The following is a 23,243-nucleotide window of genomic DNA, read 5'->3' on the forward strand; positions in this document are numbered from 1 at the left end:
AGGAGGAGGCTCGTGAAGGACACTGCCTGGCAGTCGCCCTTCCAGCAACAACGGAGGGCGGAGGAGCGACGCTCACAACAACGAGCTGAGTGCCGGATAGCTAAAACACAGCAAGTTTGCACAGTAGGAGGCACAAGGTGATGCATCGGCCAATCATTTTAGTCAACCTATGGCACCTGGATCTGCCCCGTGACCTCCTGCCAGCGGTAGTCCGACACTTCGCGTGCCCTTAACGTGCACATGGCCTGGCACAAGCGCCGTTGTGACGTCACCGCCACTTAGTGGCGAGTGGCGGTTGTTGTATGCTAGCAGAACTTGCCCCAGCAGTGTGGTAATACTATACGGGGGATCTTTGCTTTTTGCACGCAAAAAAACGCAACCATGAGATGTGAAGCACCTAAACTTGCGCGTCATCATTGAATGTTGCAAGAAAATGACACTGGCAACGTTAGGCAAAGTGTGTCCGTGGAATATTCACGGTGTAATACGTGTATCGAGATTGGCGGGAGGCGTGTGGTGCCTTTGGAATAGAATGCTGTTCTCTCTGTGATAACGTATCTCTTTTTTATTATTGGAGTATCCGTGAATGGATCACCCTGCATGCTGTCTCGTCGACGGTAATTGGTGTACATTGAGGTGTTGATCGTTTTCCTTTCGCCTCGCAGACATCTCCTCTCCAATGATTCACGACCTCGTCCTTGTGTTTGGTGCTATATGCCTATTGTTTCGCTTGTTTATTGACAAACAATCTTCTGCAGCGGAAATCTTTCTTCAAGCACGATGTTCGCACTCACCTCTGACGCAGTCAGTTCCTCCACTTTGATGTCTTGCCCTTCTTGTTCTGTGCTGATGCACCACGGCTCTCCCTTATGAACCAGCTGGGTAACTGGCTACACGGGACTTTCCGTGTAACATTTCCAAAGGCACAAACAGAAAAAAAAGCTACACAAAGTGATGTAATGAAGTAGACCTTTTTTTTTTACGAGTGAAATTTTTAATCTTTATTTTCTTCAAAATAAAAGTTGTTGCTCCGATGCCAAACACGCACATCATATAATCATAACATCCGTTCATAATGAGCAAATCTCTGAACTTGGTCCCAACGCCTTGCAACATGCACGTTCACAATGACTTAGCGATGTCAATGCAGTAAATGTCACGCGTGGAAGCCATGAATAATGCCAGACACTGGTGGAGTATATGTATATGTGCATGTGCAAGGCTGCCTCAAACGTGTCAACATTCTCCAGTCAAAATAATAATAAAAAATTGACACTTAAATGTCTTTTTTTTGCTGGGTTGTGGTGCTGGCTCGAAGTGTGTACAAAGCACAGAGCTGCAAATAAAACTAAAAATATATATGAAGCAAAATATATATATATAGATGGGGATTTATGAGTAAGGATCACTGAGGATAAGCGGGGGAAGGATATATAATGCAGATGTTCAGTCTTTACCCTTTGGCTTGCAGCATACATCACACCTCATACATAGATTATAATCATTGTAATAATTCGGCATGTAACACTGTATAGATTCATTAATTCAAATTGATTATTAAGCTCCCGATACGTTCATCATACCGTGCGTGTAAGATTTGATTATGTATGTATGCAAAATAAATGGACATCTTATGTTAATGTTACATTTAAGGTAATGAAGCAAACACACCTTTTTATAAAACAATCCAAACCACAAAGCTAACGATAAAAAAACACATAATCGATTCTTTATTTGAATCGTGACCCTGAATCATGATAATTAATCGATACTAGAGGGAAAGTTAATTGGTACATGCATAATAATCATTCACATCATCCAAAGTATTTATTTGGATTACGGTATTTAAGGTATGTTCTCAGTTCGCAAATCTTCTGCTTGTATATCCCTATGGGTGACATGCTTACCAATAGCCTCCAGTGAAACGTCAATGATATAAAACTGTCTCACCTGTGTTGACTGGCAAAAATTGAATAGGTGACAGAACGGCACAAGACTAAGTGGGAGAAATGGGCTCAGAAAGGGCCTCCACTCTGCTCAATGCAAGGTCTGAGTTGTCAGAAACCACATTTTTGGTAGAGAAATTAGCCAAATCGCCGAAACATTGATGTTAAATAACGGTAAAACTGCCTTTCCGCTATTACGTGAATGAGACACAAGGTTCAAAGGAAAACTTTTTGTTTAATCCACAGCGATCATTAAAATAAAAAAATATATAGTAAATCCTTCAAATATATATGTTTTCATTACCAATCTGATATACTTTTAAGTAAAACTGAACCAACAAAATATACTTCGAATTAAGATTGAGGAAAATAAAACATTGCCAAGCAGGGCCGCGCTTGATGGCACGTTTACCGGTCAACAAAGTATCCTTATAAAGTGGCCCATGTATATTGGTGTGGCACCAATCTTTCAAAGATCCTGCATTGGGAATGTTAGGCTTGTTGAAGGTAACGGAAGTACCCGGAGAAAACCCACAACATATGAGGGGATAATACTCAATGCTTCCATCTCCTGGCAGCCCCGCGCCTACAACATCTGGCAAGCCATGCTGGTCAACCATCTAAGTACTTTAACGTAGGCTCAACTTTCGTATTGGCTTCGAAGACCCATCTCGATCAGGCGTATTTAAGACGTATTCTTTGGGTCTTTCGGTAACGTCACGTAGATAGGTTGACATTTTCTTTGAACCTATCTACGTGACTTTACCGAAAGACCCAAAGAATATGAATTCCTGCAGTCACGAAAGCTTTAAGTCAAAGTATTTAAGACGGTTTGGTCATTGGCGAATATGAATGTCTGGGTGGCTTCTACTTTCTTATGCCACTATAATTGGTCGAAAACGCCCTCTCAGTGCAACAGAATACACTAGCTCATTTGTATATGTTCAATTTAGTGGGCTCTCACAAAAAAAATAGTCACAAGGCTCAAACAAGTATGAAAGTATTCGACTTTTTTTAAAGTTAGTGATTCGCGCACGAATTACATTCCTAAAATTATTACCAGTGTCACTTTTAAGTGCTTTTGGCAATTTTATTTCTAAGGTGAACATGGTACAGAAAAAATATATATCTTGATGTCTGTTATCTGGTAAAATGAAGCTCTGGAAAGTGCATTAGTGCATTGGGAGAGCACTGAAACACACCAGACCCCACTGGACTTTACAAAAGGGCTTCGGCATGCCTGCCGTTGTAACCCCATTTACCCTCTGTGGCACTCAACGCAGACTAATGCCAATGCAAGAATGAACTTGATCAAAGCCAATCTCACAACCGTGTCTTCCCGGTGCTCACATTAACCTGGGGATCCATTTTCACTGGTCAGTGCCTGCCTTGGTGTCGGCTGTAAAGATTTGGGAAAGCTGAAGCAGACTTTACCATGGCATGTCTTCATTCCATTGTAGGAAGACACAACCTAAAAAAATGACTCATTTCTCAAGCATCCCAAGGTTTGCTCGTGAGAAAAAAAAGAGGTGAAATTTATGGTCTCGTGGCATTCGAAAGAGCTGCTATTGTGCACTCGAGTGTGGTATGGATACTGTAACTATTCTAAATATTGTTTTTTTATATTCCCTGTGCTCTATCAGTATCATTGAAAACTATTTAAACTATTTTTTTTTATTTTAACAGGTAAGGCCCACTGAGCTATATAGTTCTTTTTCAGAATCCACCTGGCCACAAATAATAGCTCAACGAAGTGGCTTATCACGTGTACATTTATTCGCGGCAAAATGCTCTAAACGCAGGTTTCTAAATGTGGAGGGAATAACCGGAACGCCCGGAGAAAAATCCACGCGACCACGGGGAGAGCATGCAAAACTCCAAATATACAGGCACTGTCAGGGTCAGAATCGAGCCCACAACCCATGACCTCCTGTATGCCAGGCGAGGTAGTTAATATCTCGCCACCGTGGTGCCTCGTGGTATCATGTTGCGAGACGTAAAATAATGGATGAAAAACCCGTTCAAGTGGCCTGTGTCGTCTTTACACAACATTGGCACTTTCTTGCAAGCCTTATAGTGTCCCCCATGTGACAGACAGGTTAGACAAGGTAGATTGGACAGAGCAAATGCCCAAATTAACCTTAATTGGAAAAGCGTGAATAATAACGTCAGTTTATTTTTCAGGTTGCGTCTCCCTGCAGGTCTGCAAAGCCTCTGTGGAATTCTTAATACAGCTACAGCCGTGCACAACCATCGAGTTGGCAGCAACGACAATTTTGCATTCATGCGCTGCGACTTTCCGTGATGTAAAAAAAATCTAAATGGAGTATAAAAACAACATTGCATAATGCGATTTCCTAGAATGACAGCCGTACGTCACGTCAGCAGAAACACTGCAAGCGTTTATCAATTGTACGAAAGCGAAAACTTCTCTTGTTAAACGCACACTCCGGAAACACATGAACGTAATTTCGCCAACCCATTTCAATGGAGATAACTGACGTGGAATCTCGTGCAATCCTTCACGGTGTCGGTGGCTTTTAAACGGCCCCTACTTGTACGTGGCCTCTATTTGCCGTTTCGCAAGAGCAGCAGTTCTTTTGATTCAGCGTCTCTATTTTACAACAACAACAACACAAATTCTGAATGGAAGTTGAGCTCAAGGGCATTGGTTTATCTTTCCCGCACCTCGTTACAAACTGCTTTTTCCTCGCACGCTCCAAAACATCTCTCGGAAATGAAGTTAAGTTGAAATACATTTAGGGCACTGCTGCTTGAGATTCTGACATCCAGCGGCTATAAGAAACCAATGAGCTCTCAGGCGTGTTTTCTGGTTGTGCCGCACGTTGTTCGGCACGGTGTCCGACGTTTCTCTGCACGTGCTGGGAGCTTCTTCAGGAATTTTCTTGAGGAGGCTCCCAGCACGTGCAGCAGAACGTCGAACAGCGGGCCAAACATCGCACGCACAACATCAGTCTCCCCGACTGATGCATAATCTCATAAAGAGTGTCACACACTTGCTCATCTCAGTCAAGGCCAACGTCACTAATTAATTTGACAATATGCAGTCCAAACAACATGGAGAGGACTGTGAAATGTAAAGGGCCCTGTGTGAGGTTTTGGTCGGGTGGTTTCTGTTTGTGTGTCCATCTGGGACATCATCAGCACTCGGTAACAAATTGTGATCGCTGTAGTCAGTTGCTGTTGCCCGTGTTGTCATTCTCGTTTTGTCCTCTGTCAACGGAGATTGCCCAAGATGCTGAAAGTTCACAGTAAGAATGATTGACGTATGTACACTCACTTCTTCCAGTTTTCTTCTAACGGCTGGCCGATTGCCAATTGCCCGGGACACGCAATCCGCCCGCTATTTCATCAGTGTCAGAACGAGTGTGCGCGTGAATCCGTACAGCTGTCACCACCGGTCTTCTCCCTAAACCCAAGCACAATGCCTTCACAATGACCCCTGTCCTAAGGTTATCATGAGAGGCCACTGGCTATGCATGGACGCTTTAACAAGGGCCAGCAGTTCAGACCTGGGGAAATAGCCATATCCCATTTTAACAAATTGCCTGCCATTCCATCCACCAGTGAGCCCCAATTACCCTAAGATTTCCTCTAAAATACCGTGAACAGATGAAGTGGGAAAATTAGCCACCAGTTTTTCTGCACGGCAAAATTTTTTTATTCATAAAAGTCTTATATTTAACCGTTGCATTTATTTTCACCTCATCTTTATCGATAACGTTAATTATTTTTATCATAGCGCTCCATTTTTTGTCTTTTTTTTGTACTTTGTGGGGATTTTTTGTGATTCAGGACTCTATTTGAAGCCAGGTTACCCCTGAAAAAGATAATTTTGGCCTCAATGGGCTCTCAACTGGTTATGAATGCAACTTTACTGTTATTCGTCCAACCACAATGGAGAGTATTGCAAATCGATTATTTTCTATTGATGCTGCATGTAATGAATCTGTGTAACCCTTACACTACAATTTACTCCAATATAAAAACAATATTATTTAGTTGATATAGAATTCCAAATCGTGACAATCTGTGTGTATGAGAATGTTCGTACTCGATTTGGACAATTATTTCTGAGTGGTTAGCAAATACACGTTTTTATGTGCTTTGGAAGCAATCAAATTTAATTACATTTTTAACCGACTTGGCCAAATCTATCAAAGACTGCTCGCTATATACTATTTTGTTTGCAAAATAATTGATAAGCCTACATTGTACATGAGCAGCCTACAAACTATTATGCCTGTAAGCTCTGTGGGTATTTTTTATTTTAATCTCACAACTATGGCACCCAGGCTGGCAACATGATCATGTGGTGGCTGCTCCTGCAGAGAAACATTGGCACTCGCTATAATCCAGACACAATTGACCAGTTTCGGCTTTGGTATACCACCTGCATTGAATTATGTTGAACAAAAAAAAGTAATCACTACATCCCACCTCTGATTTCGCATGTAACCGCAAAGCAAATAAATTTCCAGATTGATAAGACTGGCCACACACAGCAAAGCCATACGTTACTTTATATAATGAACCAAAATACACATTGCAGACCGTTATCTGGCATCCCTCAAGGGCTTATCCGACCAAGATCTCCAAACTGGGCTGTCTGCAAGTGTATAGATAGGTAAGCGTGGTAAGCATTCGGAGAGATTAACTCAGCCAAATGTAATTCAACAAATCTTTCGTGGTATAATTGTGCGCCGTTATCGGTGAGGGTGCTGAAACCATGAAACTCCACTCCACCATAGCCGGTGATAGAATCTCAAGCAGCGACCCACAAATTCAACAGCCTCTTGACCAGTGCTTCTCTAGAAATTAACCACAAAGGGAGGGGGGACATTATAACAAAATGAAAAACCCCAAGGAAAGCACGCTTCCTAAAGCAGTCGCGTAGCTTTCGAGGGTACAGGCAGCGCAACTGCACCGTAACTCACAGCCTGGAGGGGGCCCAGGCGTCGAGTTACCAAAAGAAGAGGGGAAGACTGAACAGGGGGATTGGGCCCGTTTAATTCATTTCACACGGGCCCGTGGCCAACCCCACAAAGCAACCTCAACACAATCATCCAACCATCTCAAAAACAACAAAAATGAATGCCATTTACACCCACCAATGGCTCAACACGAGCGTATGCAGCTGCTCATATCCATTTTCCACTGGCACATCTGAGCCGAGCCCACGGGAGGGCCTCCCGGTGTAGGTTTCAATCCACTGGCTATTTGCTGTGCCAAGCCAAAACCATAACTGTGATATCCAGGACCCACGAGACATATAGCTCTGGGCCAAGCACGCTCAGTGCTGGTGTTAACAATGCATTCATTTGCGCGTGAAATCAGCGGCACGGCTCGGCCTCCGCAATGGGAAAAAAAAATCAACCAGATGCCTCCTGAGCCACACCGGGCTGGCACGGCACGGCCTCGGCGTGCATGGCGGGGTCATACTGTGGAAAAGAGGTACGAGAGGGTGGCATGAAGATGAGAGACGGGGAGAGAGAGCGGCAGCAGGGGTGGAGCAAAGCAGGGGGAATCGAAAGGGGGTGGGGGGGAGGGGATAAGCCGAGGAACGCCCCGGAGACCACGTGGTGAATTCAAACCCAGACGGAGCGCGTGCCATGCGGGGTGGTGCTGCCACCCGACAGCGAGCCGCGCGTGTAGTAGCAGCAGCAGCAGGGCGCCAGCAGCCGCGGGCAGCGCGGGGCAGCGAGGCCAGCGGGCAGCGGCGGTTTGTAGACGGCGCGGCTGTACGGCAGGAAGCAGAAGCCCAGCTGGAGGCGCCGGGCCATGCGGCAGTAGGCGGCCAGCGCGAGCACGAGCAGGGGCGACATGAGCACGAAGCCGACGATGATGAGCGCCGTGGAGCTGTTGTCGTTGAGCACGCCCTGGCACAGCGGCAGGCGGATGCGGACCATCTGCAGCGTGGCAAGAAGGGGCACCGGGGGAGGGGGGGGGGGCGAAGAGGTGAGAAGGAACCTATGGGGGGCTAACGCGCAACACGTTTGTTTGAGCTCGGCACGCACGAACGATTCACCCGCCGCCGGAAATCCACCGCTGCTCCGGAGCAAATCGCTCGGAGAAATGCGATGCTGTGGAACGGAATGAAAGACGGCGTCGCCTCTCTGTCTGCTGCTTTTTTTTGTTGTTGTGGTGTGCCGTGGCGCGCTTGCAGTTGTGGCGCTGTGGTCCGCTGCACGTGCTGGGAGCTTTCTTCAGGAAATGAATGCAGGTCAGTTCCTGGAACGTCAGACACTGTACCGGACAGCACGCGGTACGACCCGAAAACACGTCGGCAGAGATAGCTGTACAGCACAACCGCAAAAAAATCTGCACAGGAGTACGGCGAATTATTGCTCTGCATGGCATGTAGGAGTTCGTGCGTTCGATCCCGATCCCGTGGTTGTGTGGATTTTTGTCCGGGTCCTCCGATTTTTCCCTCCATATTGAGAAACATGCGCTCAGAGTATTTGGGCTGCTTTACATTTCCACATGATAATCCTGCTTCGTTGAACTATCGTTTGTGGCAAGGTCGCTTCTGAATAAAAGAGCTATATTGCTCGCTGCGGCCTTAGCCTGGTAAGATAAAAATACATGTTTAAATAGTTTTAGTTTGCCTGTGACTGCATCATCTGGAATGTGCCCGGTCCTTTCATTGTTCAGAAGCTTCGAAGGATGGAGCCTGGATCGTTATTGAATGGGCGACCACCACGCATGACAGGTGTTGTATGCTATTGGCTGTAGAGATGCATGTTCTGTACTTCTATGCTTCCACAACTATGCTCTCCACGGTCACCAAACCGCACTAAACCAGCATGGTGAAGTATGTCTAAATAATCCCTCAACCCGTACGGCGTGGGGAGGCGCTCATCCAGCAGTGGATTGAGAAAAGGGTTGTACATGTACGCACACAGATTCACCCTCACCTCTCTTTGATGATTTGTAAGGTCGTGATTAGATTCAATTATCAAATATGCGGTAGTAGATACGTTCCAAGAAAAAGTGAAACCGAACGAGACAGCTGCCTGACGAGTAGCATACAGAGTACACACACAGTACATTCACACTACACGATGTCGTACCACGCCCGACCGCATAGCCGCATGTGAGTGAATTCAAACCGCATATAACAAATTTTGGGTAGAGATAGATTAGCCGCATGTATAATGGGAAATTGCACAAATCGAACCGGCATAAAGCGAGGGAAACCTGTATCGTTGAGGTGGAGGCAGCTTAGCACGTAACACTTTTTTCCCATAAGCACTCCTTGACCGAACCTTTGTAGTGACTTCCAAACATTCGTAATAAATGCAAGGCACTACTATGGAAGGATGTGCCCATGAACAAATAACATTGAATGTGCCTGAATTCTTGGAAGCTAATCATGTTTGAGCCTGGTTAGTGCTTGGAGACTGCCTGGGAATACCGAGATTTGTAGAATTGACCCATAGGAATGGAGCTGGCCAGGAGTTGCCATTACAGCAATGGATTATTTAATCTATCTGTGCAGGGCATTGAGTGTTGTCCATTCATATGCATGGCGTTTCTCCAGGTACAGTACTCTGGTTTCCACAAACATTGCCAAACATGCATTGAGGAAACTGACCAAACATCCCCATGCAGAACTCTACTGAATAAGAGTCTTGAAATTCGGCAAGGTTTCACGGGTGAATGGAGGACATGAATATGATCAAATGTAGCAGCCTAGACAATAATACCAAGAGACCAGTGAAACAAACTCGTTTTAATTATTGAAATGTATCGGCGACACAACTCAATACAGTGTGTTTGGCACATTGGCGGCCAAGTGGTTATCGTTGCTGAGGAATAAAGCTGAGAGCCCCGTGTCAAATGTGAAGATTTATACGACAGCATCCGTTACTGAGCTATAGAAGGACCTGGTTCCCACATCAACGAATCTACAAAATGAAATAATACAGGCAATATGCTCACGGTCCTTAACATTAGGCACGCACGTGTTATTTTTTTTCTTACCACGGCATACTGCGTCAGAATTCCTCCTCCAAAAGCATGTATATACTTACTTAGCCATACGGGTTGAGAGGCGCTACAATTAGTCTTGGCAGCTCTGAGAAAATGAAGGCACGTGGCACGGGTGGGATGGGTTTTGGGGAGAGTAAGAGCAAGGTGGAGGGGAGCGGTCATGAGCGTAGAGTAAAGAGATTTGCAGAGCGTAACTAATGCTGCCCGCAGACTAAAACAAATGTCGACTTGTATTGGGAACGCGTTTAAATTATGAATCCTGATCCGCGAGGTTATCTAGGCTATCTGATGTCAAGGGAGGAATTTGAACTCTCTCTGATGCCCAGCAGCTGCTTTTGTGGTTGACGTGCCAGGGGACACCAGAGGGTCCCTCCCACACATCACCACACATCGAGGGCGATTTGTAAATGACTAAAAAACGTCCCCTATTAAGCAAGATGAGCAAATGGCTTAGCTGTGCACATCCATTTACATTTTCTAGAGTTGAGTTATTAATGTTGATCTTAGCGCTTGGTGGGAGGTAAAATGTCCAGTCTGACATTAAAAAGCTTTTTCGATCACTCAGCTTGGAATGCCGTGTCAAGTCAGGATAAGCAACGCAGGATAAACAAATCCGGAAGAGAACGTGACAGGTGAGTAGACGTGATCAGGCGAAAATGGTTGCGCTGTTTGCTGAGACGGCCGCTGGAGTCGTCTCCACGAATCTGGTCACAAAGGGGAAGACCTAAGTCCAAATGGTGGCTGCTGTCAGAGCAGACCGTGGAGATCACGTGACGACTGTGCAGCAGCTGCCGGGATCTGGTAAAGGGCGGAAAGCACTGGTGAGGTATGGTGGTGGCATGATCTTGAGACGCGTGTCTTGTTCAAGACAATGCTTTTGAGGACCTGGGAATATATTTACAAAAAAAATTTGAGTGCCCAATAATTTACTTGAATCATATAGGAGCATCTATTATTACATTGAAGAAAATACATCAAAAAAATAATTATAATAAATCCACTTGCTAGATGAAGGCCTTCCCACACTCGTGTTGGTCATGAGGGTTGTGTGGCCACACTGGTCAGTGCGGGTTTGGTAAGGGAGATATCCAGAACTGGTTCAGATATCACTTGCCAGTGATGTTAGCCATGGTCTGGGAATTCAACTCAGGGAGGCAAGGTTCATAGAACAGCATGCTAACCACTGCCTCACTACTCCCTCACTACTCCCTCATACCCATATTTGTAACCTTACGTTTTTTCAGAGCACCCGACATTTTTGGTTTGATCCCCCCCCGCCCCCCCCCCCAAATATATTCCAATTTTGCTGCTTTTGGAATGTCAAAAAATACCGTACATTTCCAGGTGGAAAGTTTGCAGCGAACGGTGCATCATCTCCCAGTTCTCCAATGGGCAGCTGGCGAGGGGAGGCCAAGTGAAGCGACTCAAGTCCTCCCTGAAGCACGGAAAAATCAGCCTCCGAGATTGTGAGGAGCGGCAGGCTGCTGACCGCCTAGGGTGGGTGGCGCCGCTGCATCCACCAGGCCGTGGCCCAATACGAGACCCAATCCCAGGGTTTCAGTGGTTCCAGCTCAGTGCTGTGACCTCTGAGCCACCTGATCCCACATTGAGCACCCGACGTTCCTATCAACTATAATGTGGAGTTCCTTTCCTCTGGCCCTCGTGTATTCAAAGGGCCTATCAATCTTGCTCAGTTTAAAGCAAAAATCATGATACTGAAAATCATCAAAACGTAGGGGCTTTAGGCCACGAGTCAACATATTTTTCAAATGACAATACTAATACACCTGGCCCTAATACTGTATTAATATATGTGTGACAACGTAGATTTTTTTTTCTGCAGCATCTGAAGGTAATGCGTTTAATGAGTGAATGGTAGCACCTCCTATAGCTGCAGGGGTGAGGGGAACCCATTACATAACCACATTATTTGATTTTAAAAAAGTATGTATTCTAACACGTGCTTATATGAATGTATTGAGAGCTCAAGCATTTATATTAATAGAAGAATAGATGGATCGTTCTACCTTTACCACTATTGTGGCTTTATTCCACATTCGTATTCATTCTATTACCGATTAACTTTCAACAAATGTATGCCTAATATGAAAAAGAAACCTCTTATCCACATGTTCACACAAGGCTGTTGAGCAAAGCCATCGCAAATTGCAGTGACTGTAAACGGAACCAGCACACTGGAATTTTCAAAATATCTCCTTTTTACAAAATGGTCCTCCTAATTGTCCTCATTAGATCAGGACTTAAACGTAAATATGTACAGGAATGTACAATATACATACGGTATAAACACAAATTATATCTGTATACATTTTGGTTGGCCCTATAAACATTTAAAATTCATAGTGACTTCATGGTTTTTCCCATTTTCATTTGTCGTCGAATACGTGTCGTTTATTTGAAAGAAACTTGTTTGGGAAAATAAATAAGATAGATAAAAATGCGTGAGTCCTTCCAGTAAAACCAATCTACTCCTGAACAGGATTGAAATGTCTAAGGCCTTCTTTATATTTGTTCAGCAAATACATTAACGGCTGTACTGAATGAGTCAATATTTTTTTACCAAGCTACAAGTCATGGATTATAATCAGGATGTCACAATGAAAACAACACGTCAAAATTCCAGCACACAGTGCAATTAGTGGCCGATAAAAATGAGCAAATCTGTATTGTTAGAGAGTAAGCCACTCAACTTATTGTGTTAAAACAGGGTGTCTCTTTTTATTCCAACCGCACGAGCTATTTCTCCAATTTCTTAATGGAAACCCAGTGACTGGTAACGTTCTTAAAACTATTAATTGTCAGACTAAAACTGAAATTAAGCCACCATGTTACAAAACCTGTGGCTTTTCCCCCCGCAATGTGTATTTTTCCCCACTCAGTTTTTACCAACCTGGATTTTGAAAACCCAAAGAGGAAGGCAGGTAACGATCTATTAATTAACTAACGCACAGTCCCTATTCTTATTCTCAAGACACCTGAATTGAATTGTGAAAATGTAACCATGTGTACAAATTAAATAAAAATGACAAGCCAATGTTACACTTAGGCTAACGGAGCAAACACAACTACACAAACGAGATATAAAATGTGTGAACAATACACACCACGTGGTAATAATAAAAGGTGAAGGTGCTGCCTTTGCACTTGCTAATTCACGTCACTGCTGGCAGAAAGGCCTCCACTACAGTGAACTTTAGAGAGAGCCTCTCTCAGGAAAATTTGGCCTACTCTTCCATGCTGGCCAGATGTTGCGTGGGAAGAGGTGGAAATGCCAATACTTTATCCCACCACACGTGACCTGCCGATCTACTAACGTGAGCTAATTGAACAATCAGATGCACCTCCGCTTCGCACGGTTGGCTACATACGGTGAACAAGAAGTTCAACATACATACATGGGAGGAGTATCTATATCATGCAAAGTTCTTGAGTAATATCATGGGCAGACCTCAATGGAAGGCCATGATTTTCGACATATTTGGCAAGGACACGGCACATACAAAAATATCCAGAGGTTGAACCGTCAAGCTCTGGGTTGCAAGTCCGGCGTGCTGCTAACCCTTTCACCGACGGCAGCGTCAAAAGCATCACGAGATGTTCAAATACAATGAGACAATATTTTTTTCGTTGGATTATTATTAAGTCGAATTTGTGGCCACAAATCACTGTGGAGAGATTAATCATTCTGTGGCAACACAAATCACACGGCGCTATGTGCCGTGACGTGCTCAGGGCTTCTAGAGGGGTAACCCCGTTACACCAGGGGTGAAACACAGTCCATTAGGTCTGCTATTTATCACTGGGCTTGACGGTGTTTAAAAAAAAGACACTTCCATCTCTTATTAGTTAGTTAGTTGTGTTGTTTTTCTTCTATGTAGAAAGCAGTTGGTGAAGATTTAAAATGTCTAAGTGACGGTTATTTTCTGAGAGTAAACAACTTCCCCCCCCCCCCCCCCCCAAAGTAGTGGGAAGGAAGGTTCAGTAGCCACCCAGAGTCTGAGCAAATAACATTAAATAACTCGTAGATAAGGAAGATTCCATCTTGGAACTCGACTTGAAGAGAAGGGACATTTTAAACATAAAGCTCCCAGAGGAAATGGCATTTCCCAAAGGGTCAGCATTTTTTTTATATAATAGCTTAACAAGGACATCTGACTTTTTGGCTTCACAATTACAGTAACCATTATGCTTTTACATTATATTCTTTGCTTTATTTTATATAATCTTTTTAGAGTGTTACAAGCTACAATGATATGCGACATGTGTTTTGAGCATCAAAAGGAACACTGGCTTTAGATTTATTTACACAATGGCTTTTATCAACGTTCAAATATGTAGGACTTGTATCTCAAAATCATTTTTTTAAAAGCCAATGAAACTGGTTAGAGTTCAGAGTTCTTCAAGAAACCAGCACGGCAGAATGCCTTAGCCCTGTGTGTGTATATACAAATAAATATTCATGATAAATGTATGCTATCTTGTTTCTAACCGACCAGATTGCTCAGCGGTAGAGAGAGCGTCTCGCAATTGAAAGGTTTCGAGTTAAAATCCCGACTTGGGTTTGACTAAGCTCATCATCCCACTGGGGTCGATAATATAGGGACCACTTTGTGGGGGAAGTCAACATTGGTTGCTTCCTATGGATATAATCTTTTCGCTGCCACAGAAATGTGGAAATTCTACCACGAACTCTCAGGGCTGTAAACAGGAGATGACCACCGCCTTCAATCATCATCATTTGTTCAGGAAATCGCTTCGACTTGTTTCTGCGCAGCTCACTGTCGCTTTTATAAATGTCTTCTTGGGTCCCGTGTTCACGCACACTCTGGGAATTCTTAATGAGTCGCTGCCCTTGCAGTTTATTTTCTTTAAAAGTTGAAAATTAAAACAAATGTTTTTTTCGTGAGCCTAACCTTTGATGCAGTTTCATAAACAATGGCAAACCATGTTGCCATACTTTGAAAATTTCAAATAGGTTTTTTCTTTACATTATATCAAATATGTGCCTTCTCAAACTGCTTGCAAATAGCACAAAACTAACATGTCATTATTTTTGTGGCCAACCGTGTATTTATTGTAAGTAAAAAAAAATTCAGGACATATAATATTTAGATGGAGAAAAAATATAAGGATGTTAATATTGGGCAAAATTCCACCGTTTACATTGATACAAGCCAAAAGATACACGATCGAGAGGCATAATTTTGTTACAGCTCACCTAAACATCCAATTCAAGGCACATTTATCATAAAGGTAGTCAATATGAATACAGTCTTTCAATGGCAGCTAACATTAAAAACATGTATGTAAAAACAAATGAGTACATACGCTAATACTAGTCGAAGTAATACAACGATGCATCGGTTCATCGTTGAATAACGATTCTTAATCTGACCACACGCAATCGGATCGTGTACGTGCTAATCGTTTATTTTAGAATGCATGCGCATGATATGAAAGTGGTTACACTCATGTGAATTTAATTGAACGATAACGGACAGATTGTACAAATGAGACGCTGAGTTACCACGGAGACTGCATAATGAATAACTGCCTAGGCGAAAGAAGCTTTCTCTAAAGAACCTGGGGTTTGTGCGAGCGGTTTCAATCGAGGGCTCAAAGCTTCCTATAAAGCCAGCAGTGGAAAGTATGAAAGCAGCCACGCATGGTTGTGCGAGTGCATGTGAGCCTGCTACACAGGGGGGAGCGGTAGGGTAGCGGGTAGCACGCTGCTGTGCTGTGAATCCAGTGACCCGAGTTCGATTCCTGCTCACGGTCAACACCAGTGACGATTGTCTGAACCGGTCATGGGCCTCCCCTAGGTCGACTCAGCCTGAAATGAATACCTGGTCTATTGTGTAAACATCGCCAATGGGGAGAGAAAGGCGGTCGGGCGTGGTGTTGGCCACCCATCCTCGGCATTCAAAGGTGCTCTCTAACAGCACTTGCCCCAACATTATCTAAAGGCTACACGGGTGATCTTTGTCTTTGCCTGCTACCCATAGGGTTTCCACTTTACTGAGAATTTGTGACTTGATCATTGAATCCAGTTGCCAAAAGCCATGCTGCACGCGATACATGATGCACATTGCCTCCAGACCCTTCCCCCCAATCAAGTATATGATGTGGTAAACAGCAGGATGCCACCCGTTTTTTTTCTCGCTAAGAATAATGGCAATGCCATTCCTTTCACTCAGAAAAGCCTCGCCGATGTGTGGCCCAAATAAAATAATTCAATTTCCACGAAATTACAGTTTGGCTTCATCTAGTAGGAAACTGGAGAACTTGCAGACAAAGCACCATGCATGTGTAGAGGTGTTATGGGATGGTGACACGCGGTTGTAGGGCGGTGGCTACAACCACGTCCGCTACGGCCATCACCCTGGGGGGCTGTGGAGGACGCTGTGATCCCTCCCAGCCCCACCCCTCAGAGAGGGACAGTATGAAAGGTGGGACCCGGAGAGCTGGGGGGGAGTTCGACTCAAGCAAGATGAAGAACCAGTTGAAGAGAGAAGACCGACTAGCTAGGCCCTGGAGCTCCCTTGATCCGCTGTCCTTTTGAGGGCCGGGCAAGCCAAGCCAGGGGGTGCGACACCAGAGCCGCGAGGGTCGACGTCCTTCTGAGGGCCGGGCTCGTGTGGCTGGTGGTCGGGACCTGCGCCGAAGCTGGGCCAGGTCAGAGAGCTCTGGAGAGAGGACCAGGATAGAGGGAACCAGGGAGCTAGCGTGGGTAAAGCCCGGGGATCGTTCCCTCTGTAGAGTACGGGTGAAGGGGCCGTTATCTCTTCAAGTATTAGATTCGATTCTGTAACAGAAGTGTTTGTAATAAATACGTGTTGCCTCTAAAAGAACAGTCTCCGACGTCGATAAGGCCACTACACATGCAAGCTGATAGCGCTCAAGGGTTGCACCGATGGATTCAGCCATCATCTGGTCAACTGACAGTCAAATAAAAACCGTATTGTACCTGTACAGATACAGCTAGTATTGTCACTCTACTGCTGGATGAGGGCCTCCACATGCCGTGCCGGTAATGGGGATTGTTTGATCACACTTCACCACGCCGAGTTTGGCGTAGGTGCGGAGCATAGTGCTGCAATCCACTTCACCGGCCACTCACCACACCAAGCGTCCAAACCTCGCCCCCTCTCCCACCTCGCAATCAAAAAGTTCAAAAGGTCACCGCACCCCGTGCGTGCGCGCGCGCGTGCGCGCGCGCCACTTACCCTGGAGTGGCACGAGAATCCGAACCACACCATCACGATGGCGGGCAGCAGCAGCAGGCCGAAGACGAGCGCCAGCAGGAGTAGGTTGAGCGCCGCCACGCACGTGTTGTGCGCCGTGAGCAGGATGGCGCACGCCCAGCAGTCCAGCGGCTCCCTCGCCTCCAGCGGCGCCGCTCGCTCGTCCGCCGAGTAGGGCGGCGGCACGGTCAGCGTGCCTTTGTGGGGGGCGTGGTGGTGGTGGTGGTGGCCGCCGGTGGTCGACGTCCCCGCCGAGCTGGGGGGCTTCGCCTCCCCGCCGGCGTTGCCCCCGTCTCCCGGCACGTGCCCCTCGCACACGCTCACCTTCTCCAGGCTGTCGAGCGTCATCCTGGGAGGAGGTGGCGGCTGCCGAGATAGCGAACGCGTCTGCGGAGGGCGCGGGGGGTGGTGTAAGTATGTATGTATGTTGGACTTTTTTTTGCACCGTACGTAGCCAACCGTGCTAATCGGGGGAAGGACAACAAAGTGAGCAGAAAAAGCAGTTATAAAAATAAATTCGTTTTCAATACAAATTAAATCTGTTGATTAAATATAGATCCAGTGGCTTCTGACTATCGGAAGGAAGATCATTCCAGACGGCCGCAGAAGCACACCTGAAAGCGCGCGATGCGGTGACCGTCTGTGTTCGATGGCTAGCAGTCATAAGCCACTGCTGCGAGGATGACCGGAGTTCGCGCGCTGATGATGGTCTATGCTCCTTGACGAGATAAGCCAGGTGTTGTGGTTCACTTGGGGCCAAGCACTTTGTGTGTAATGAGTGTGACCATATAATCTATTCGTTTCGGCAACCGGAATCCAATGGGTAAAAGGTGGGACGGCCGATTGGATTTTCGAGCAATGACGCCTCGACGATGGCCGATCATTCGACAGGGCCATTTAATTGTGGCACTTCCGATTACCGCGGTTGGCTACGTACGGTGCAAAAGAAGTTCAACATGCATACGTACATTCTGCAGATAGGGTGATCGTTCCAGAATCGAGGCGCTTTGGTTAGATCATGGAAATCGTTATTTGTGGGGAGGGAGGTCGTGGGTTCATATTCTGGTTGGCGGTCAGAAAATGGCAATGAAGCATGGGCCAGTCGGATTTTGGCAACGGTTGTCGTCATATTCCAACTGGGTACCTGCCGCACAAATGTTTTATTATCATCGTTGGTCCAAGACCGCGAGCAACAACAAAAAAAGCCACGTTTGCAGTTGGAACATTGCGAGGTCAAATCAGCCCAGCATATTATCATCTCTCGGTGGTTAATACAAATAATAATACCACCTTGCTGGAAGTAAACGTGTCACGTTACACTGCAATATTCAGATTGGTTATGGTCACAGGAATGTGGAATGTCCATCATTGACTTGGGAAAATGGATAGAGATGAAGAGAAGCAATTTCTCAATGAAACATGAGGCCCACGCACCAACTTTGAGATTTTGACAAGGTTCACCTGATCTTGAAGGTTGATAATGCAAACAACTACTAAGACCACTTTGATCATATATTTAAATGGTCATTCTTACACTGCTCACATGTTCAACATTCATATCCAATGATTAGACATATATATGTTTTAAAACTTCCATTTTGTTAAAGTTATCATTATAAAATGTTATAATTTGTTATAAAATGTTGATGTAATGTTTGGTCTTGTTTTGCATGATTGTTGAACTTTTTTTGCACTGTACGTAGCCAACCGTGCTAATGGGAGAGTTTGCGTTGGAATGTTTTAACGTGTTCCCATTGTTCGTCCCAGATCTCTCTTTCAGGGGGACTCGTAGCCTCACTTGCTTCTTACACGGTAGAACATTAAGAGTGCCTGCTAACTAAGACTCATCGATGCTGTATATAAGATCCTGAGAAATCATTGGAAGATAAATTTACAAAGAAGCCACTTCTAAATGACAAATAATTGCAATCCAAGCTTCGCTGAATGGTGTTCGTCACTTGCGTGCCATACATTACCACTTATTAAGCAGCTCAGATTATCTCGTATTTTCTCATCCAGAGAGATGCCAGGGGAAACATCTTCAAAGCAGATCCCAGAATCCACCAAGTTAAAAAGCGACCTTTCACGAAGATGGCACATCGTGCTAAATAAGTTAACACTACCAGCTGCATTTCTTACACGGCGTTAATGGTTAGTTCATTAATTTTGCAATGTTCACGTTCGCATGTATACCAAGATGCACATGAACACATTTGATATCAGGACCCAAGCAGAGTAAAAACGAGATTGCACAGTTTGACTAAGAATTATTCCATGCACCCTACATGCCAGACCATCATCATCATCATCCATTATCAATCCACTTTTGGATGAAGGCCTCCCCAAGCCACTAATAATCCGCGCAGCACCTGCACATTCACTGATTTAATTGCTCCATCTCCTTGGAGGATATCCTCTTGGACGTGTCCCGTTTATGTGAATGTAATTGTTTAGGACACGTTGCACCTACTTAACTTGTAAGGCGCCTTGCAGCAGCGGGTTCAACAATATAATTGCATAAAAATAATAACTTTCAGTCCATTATCAATCCACTGCTTGAAAGAGGCACAAAGCACATGCGATTTATTTGTTGTTTATGCCTACATTTTTCTAAATTGAATGAGTAATAAATAACGCAGCATAGTGTATATTCTATGGGTCTTTCGGTAAAGACAATTGCCTGTGTTGCGATCGAAACGTCGTGATATTTTGATTAATTTTCTATCTACGTGGCTTTACCGAAAGACCCATAGAATAGTCAACCCACAACCGGAAGTTTAACTCACAACTTTCTGTTAACGAGCCGCTCGCTCTACTGCCGAGAGCCACTTAATTCTCAAAAACGTTCAATGTTGCGCACGAGACGAGGATAAATTGTACAACGTTAGACAAGACCACCGCGTGCTGTCAGCGAAACGTCATCTGGAAAGATGTGCGGCCCAAGTACAGGCATGAAATTGAATGTACAATTGGCATAGACCGAAACGAAAGAGGGCACTTGGGTTGGTATCACAGCCAAACACCAAATTGACTGGATGTTCCGAAATAACTGGACTACTCCCCATGTTAACAGTATACAATACAATAGCTTACAGGCCACTCTGTCCACCTAATGATGGATGAAGGTGTTCTCACACTGCAGCGGTCATGGGCGCTCTTTGGCCATACACGCTGAGCAGTACGGGATGGTGAAGAAACAGTTCAGTACCATGGTACGTTCGCAGTGTAGTACGCCAACCACCGTGCCACCCACTCTCAACGTTACAGCTTCATAAATACAAAGTCAAAGGGTCTGCAAGATGCAACGTGCGATTTGCATTGTTACGAATTGTCACAGTGTGGACGGAGATGGGGTGGGAGGGGGGATTCAACTTCGGCACATCATTTCCCACGGGTGAATAACATGCGCAACTCCTTGTTGAAAGTCAACAGCAGTTGCCCTATACAAACACTGGACCTCGGCACATGAATTTGAAATTCAAACCAAGGGGGCACGGGACCGCCACGAGAGATGACCACCACCCAATGCGCATGAGAACATGAAGGCCTTTCCACTTGGGGTTTTGATTTTAATCGCACGTGCACGGAAAGGGCTCAGCTTAACGGCCAGTTGGTGTGTCGCGAGCAGTGAGGATTCCCTCCTATAAATCGTTAAATTTTGTGTGGGACCGCTTTGTAAACCGCCGACGGTCAAATCCCGATCACCCGGAATGCTCCCGATCTCGCGAGATCGCTTCACCAGGGCTGGTGGTTTCATGGGCGACCGCCATGAACATACAAAGCAGGTGCTGTGGGCTTTCCTGCATGGCTATGTTGTCAGCACAGAGAGCACTGCAGAAGCACCAGTCGGTGTCCTACACTATGTTGCCCACGTTCTATGCGCCACGGGTTCACCAAACCGCACTGACCGGCGTGGTTGAAATGTAATCACATCGGCTCCCACAACGCTGATAAAAGGGATGTATCATGGGGCATTATTTCGCCAGCATCAAAGTGCGAAACATCAGAATAGGAATAGGCGTCACCCTTTCTGGCAATGAAACAGGTGTTAAGATGTTCAAGCACCAAATGCATATATTTTTTTTTTTGCAAAGGAATCAAGTCTGCATTAACCACGTGTGCGTGTGGTGAACATGCAAAACAAACACGATCTGATAATGCAAAAATAAGAATGCATTTGCCCCTTTTCTGACAATAAAAAAAGAAAGGTTAAAACCTATTTTTATTTTTCCTTACTTCGATACTGGCAAGAGAAAGACTCCACGATGCTCTGATAATAAAAGCATTCATCTTCTTCTTCACGTAGAATGGGAATATTATTATTATTATTTTATCCCCATTCTACGTGGTGGCTTTACCGAAAGAACCAAGAAGATGAATCCCTGCAGTCACGAAAGCTTGAAATCGAAAAATATACGCATTGTCTTTGAAACCGATTGACCTACGACATTACGTTGCAAGCGGCTCACGCCTGAGAACAATAGCCGTGGATTTTGCTCGCGGTGGGAGACAAAAGGAGAGCGAGCCCGTTGAGTTCCTCACACGCATGCAGCGGCACTTATCGATAATGTTCCATCACTGCCCAAGGGGAGCCGCGCGCGGGCCCGCGAACCAGCGAAGCTTGAACACAAGAAGCCAGGCAATTTATTACACTTGGAGGTGATAATGTGCGCTAATATATCAGAGCCGGCAATGTCGCGCACGACTGCAGTAGTGGCAGTAGTAGCCAGCCCTGCATTACGCTTCTACCCTGCTTGTAATTATGCACCGAGGCGCGTTAATTAAAGGTTGAGAGCAAATTAAGCTTTAATCTGAAACGATGTATTGCGCTTGTTGTGTGCACTTTATATATATGCGTATTGCACATTGATGCATTGGGCTTTACAGTGAAGTAGCTGAGCGTATAATAATCGTTGACGCGTTATATGTAACTGTTGTCATAAAGCGATAAACGAAATTTAGTCCAAGAACAGTTAACTCGTATTATTAATTTTCTACATCGTAACTGTAGGTGTTCTGCTGTGCAACATACTTGAAGCCTTGACATTATGTTACCATAGGGTTCAAATGTCGATTGAACAATTATAAGAGCCAAGCTATGTATGCAATTTTGTGCCATATAGCGCAAAAAAAATCATGATAAAAGACAGTCAATTAATTTAATTAATTTGCACTATAGCAACCAATAGACGCGCCTCCAATGCAACCAACACTTTAACTCCTTACAAAAACAAATAATCAAAATTCACAGCCGCACTACCATCATCATCATCATCGACACCCGGACATCACGCGACTGAGCGCAGTGCAGAGAGACAGAGCGGACTCACGCACCTCCAGGATGGGTGGAATCCCAGGACCCCCCCTCGGGAGTCCGTGTCCCAGGCACAATTTACAAACTCGGCCTCGCTTGCAGTCCTCCGATCGCTCTGCACTGTGAACCACCGCGCTCGAGCCGGAGCACAAAAAGTGTGCGGGGGGGGGGGGAAATATTTTTAAGGCGGATAACCAAACAACAATAACAATAAAACCCCACGGCACCAAACCACCGCAGAAAAGGATCGCTCGTCTGAGCAGCAGCAGCAGCAGCAGCCGCTGCCTTAGGGGCGACGAACGGTCCGCGCGTGTGCGCGCGCGCGCGCGGTGGTGGAGGAGGAGGAGGTGTGTGGACTCCCGAGCCCCCTATTCCAGGGCACGAGGGTGGGCTCCAACATTTTCCATTTATTTATTTATCTTCCTTATCTTTGTCGAATCTTGCCTCGCTTTTTTTTTTTGGGGGGGGGGGGGAGAGAGAGAGGGATGGGGGGGGGGCGCCTCCCACCCACCCACCCCACTTCCCCACTTAAAGAGAGCGAGCGACGGCAGTGGTGGTGGTGATGATGAGGCGGAGCGCCGGGTCGCACGGGAGAGGGAGGCACCGCTCCGTGATGAGTGCCAGATGGCTCTCGCAACTATGCCACAACCGTAATGGCTTTGCAGAGCTGTGCCAAGAGTTATGGTCCGCAGGCTTGTAACC

At 45.5% G+C, this 23,243-nt stretch overlaps 1 protein-coding gene and 1 long non-coding RNA gene across 3 annotated transcripts; one reads left to right on the forward strand and one right to left on the reverse strand.

Moving 5' to 3' along the window:
- Positions 1-955: 955 nt before the first annotated feature.
- LOC116946961 (transmembrane protein 88-like) lies at positions 956-22,990 on the reverse strand. Of its 2 annotated transcripts, none has more exons than XM_032962255.2 (3): positions 22,562-22,990; positions 17,210-17,593; positions 956-7,876 (listed from the first exon to the last, which is right to left on the reverse strand). In XM_032962255.2, the coding sequence occupies exons 2-3, from the start codon at positions 17,573-17,575 to the stop codon at positions 7,556-7,558; spliced, it is 687 nt and encodes a 228-aa protein (XP_032818146.1). In that variant the 5' UTR covers positions 17,576-17,593; positions 22,562-22,990; the 3' UTR covers positions 956-7,555. The 2 variants fall into 2 exon arrangements, with proteins under 2 accessions (XP_032818146.1, XP_032818145.1); XM_032962254.2 differs by having other exon boundaries at positions 17,210-17,614; positions 22,562-22,989.
- LOC142929301 (uncharacterized) lies at positions 8,132-11,507 on the forward strand. Its single transcript, XR_012945539.1, has 3 exons — positions 8,132-8,190; positions 8,622-8,679; positions 11,307-11,507. It is a non-coding gene; the product is annotated as an uncharacterized LOC142929301 (long non-coding RNA).
- Positions 22,991-23,243: the final 253 nt, after the last annotated feature.

This window comes from Petromyzon marinus, chromosome 28 (assembly GCF_048934315.1).
Source record: "Petromyzon marinus isolate PM22_M1 ecotype Great Lakes invasive population chromosome 28, UKy_Petmar_22M1.pri1.0, whole genome shotgun sequence".
NCBI lineage: Eukaryota > Metazoa > Chordata > Hyperoartia > Petromyzontiformes > Petromyzontidae > Petromyzon > Petromyzon marinus.

Coding starts and splice junctions, on each gene's coding strand:
- LOC116946961 (XM_032962255.2), bottom strand. CDS start 17,575: ATGACGCTCGACAGCCTGGAGAAGGTGAGCGTGTGCGAGGGGCACGTG. Junction 7,877..17,209: donor GATTCTCGTGCCACTCCAGG/GTAAGTGGCGCG, acceptor GCCACGCTGCAG/ATGGTCCGCATCCGCCTGCC.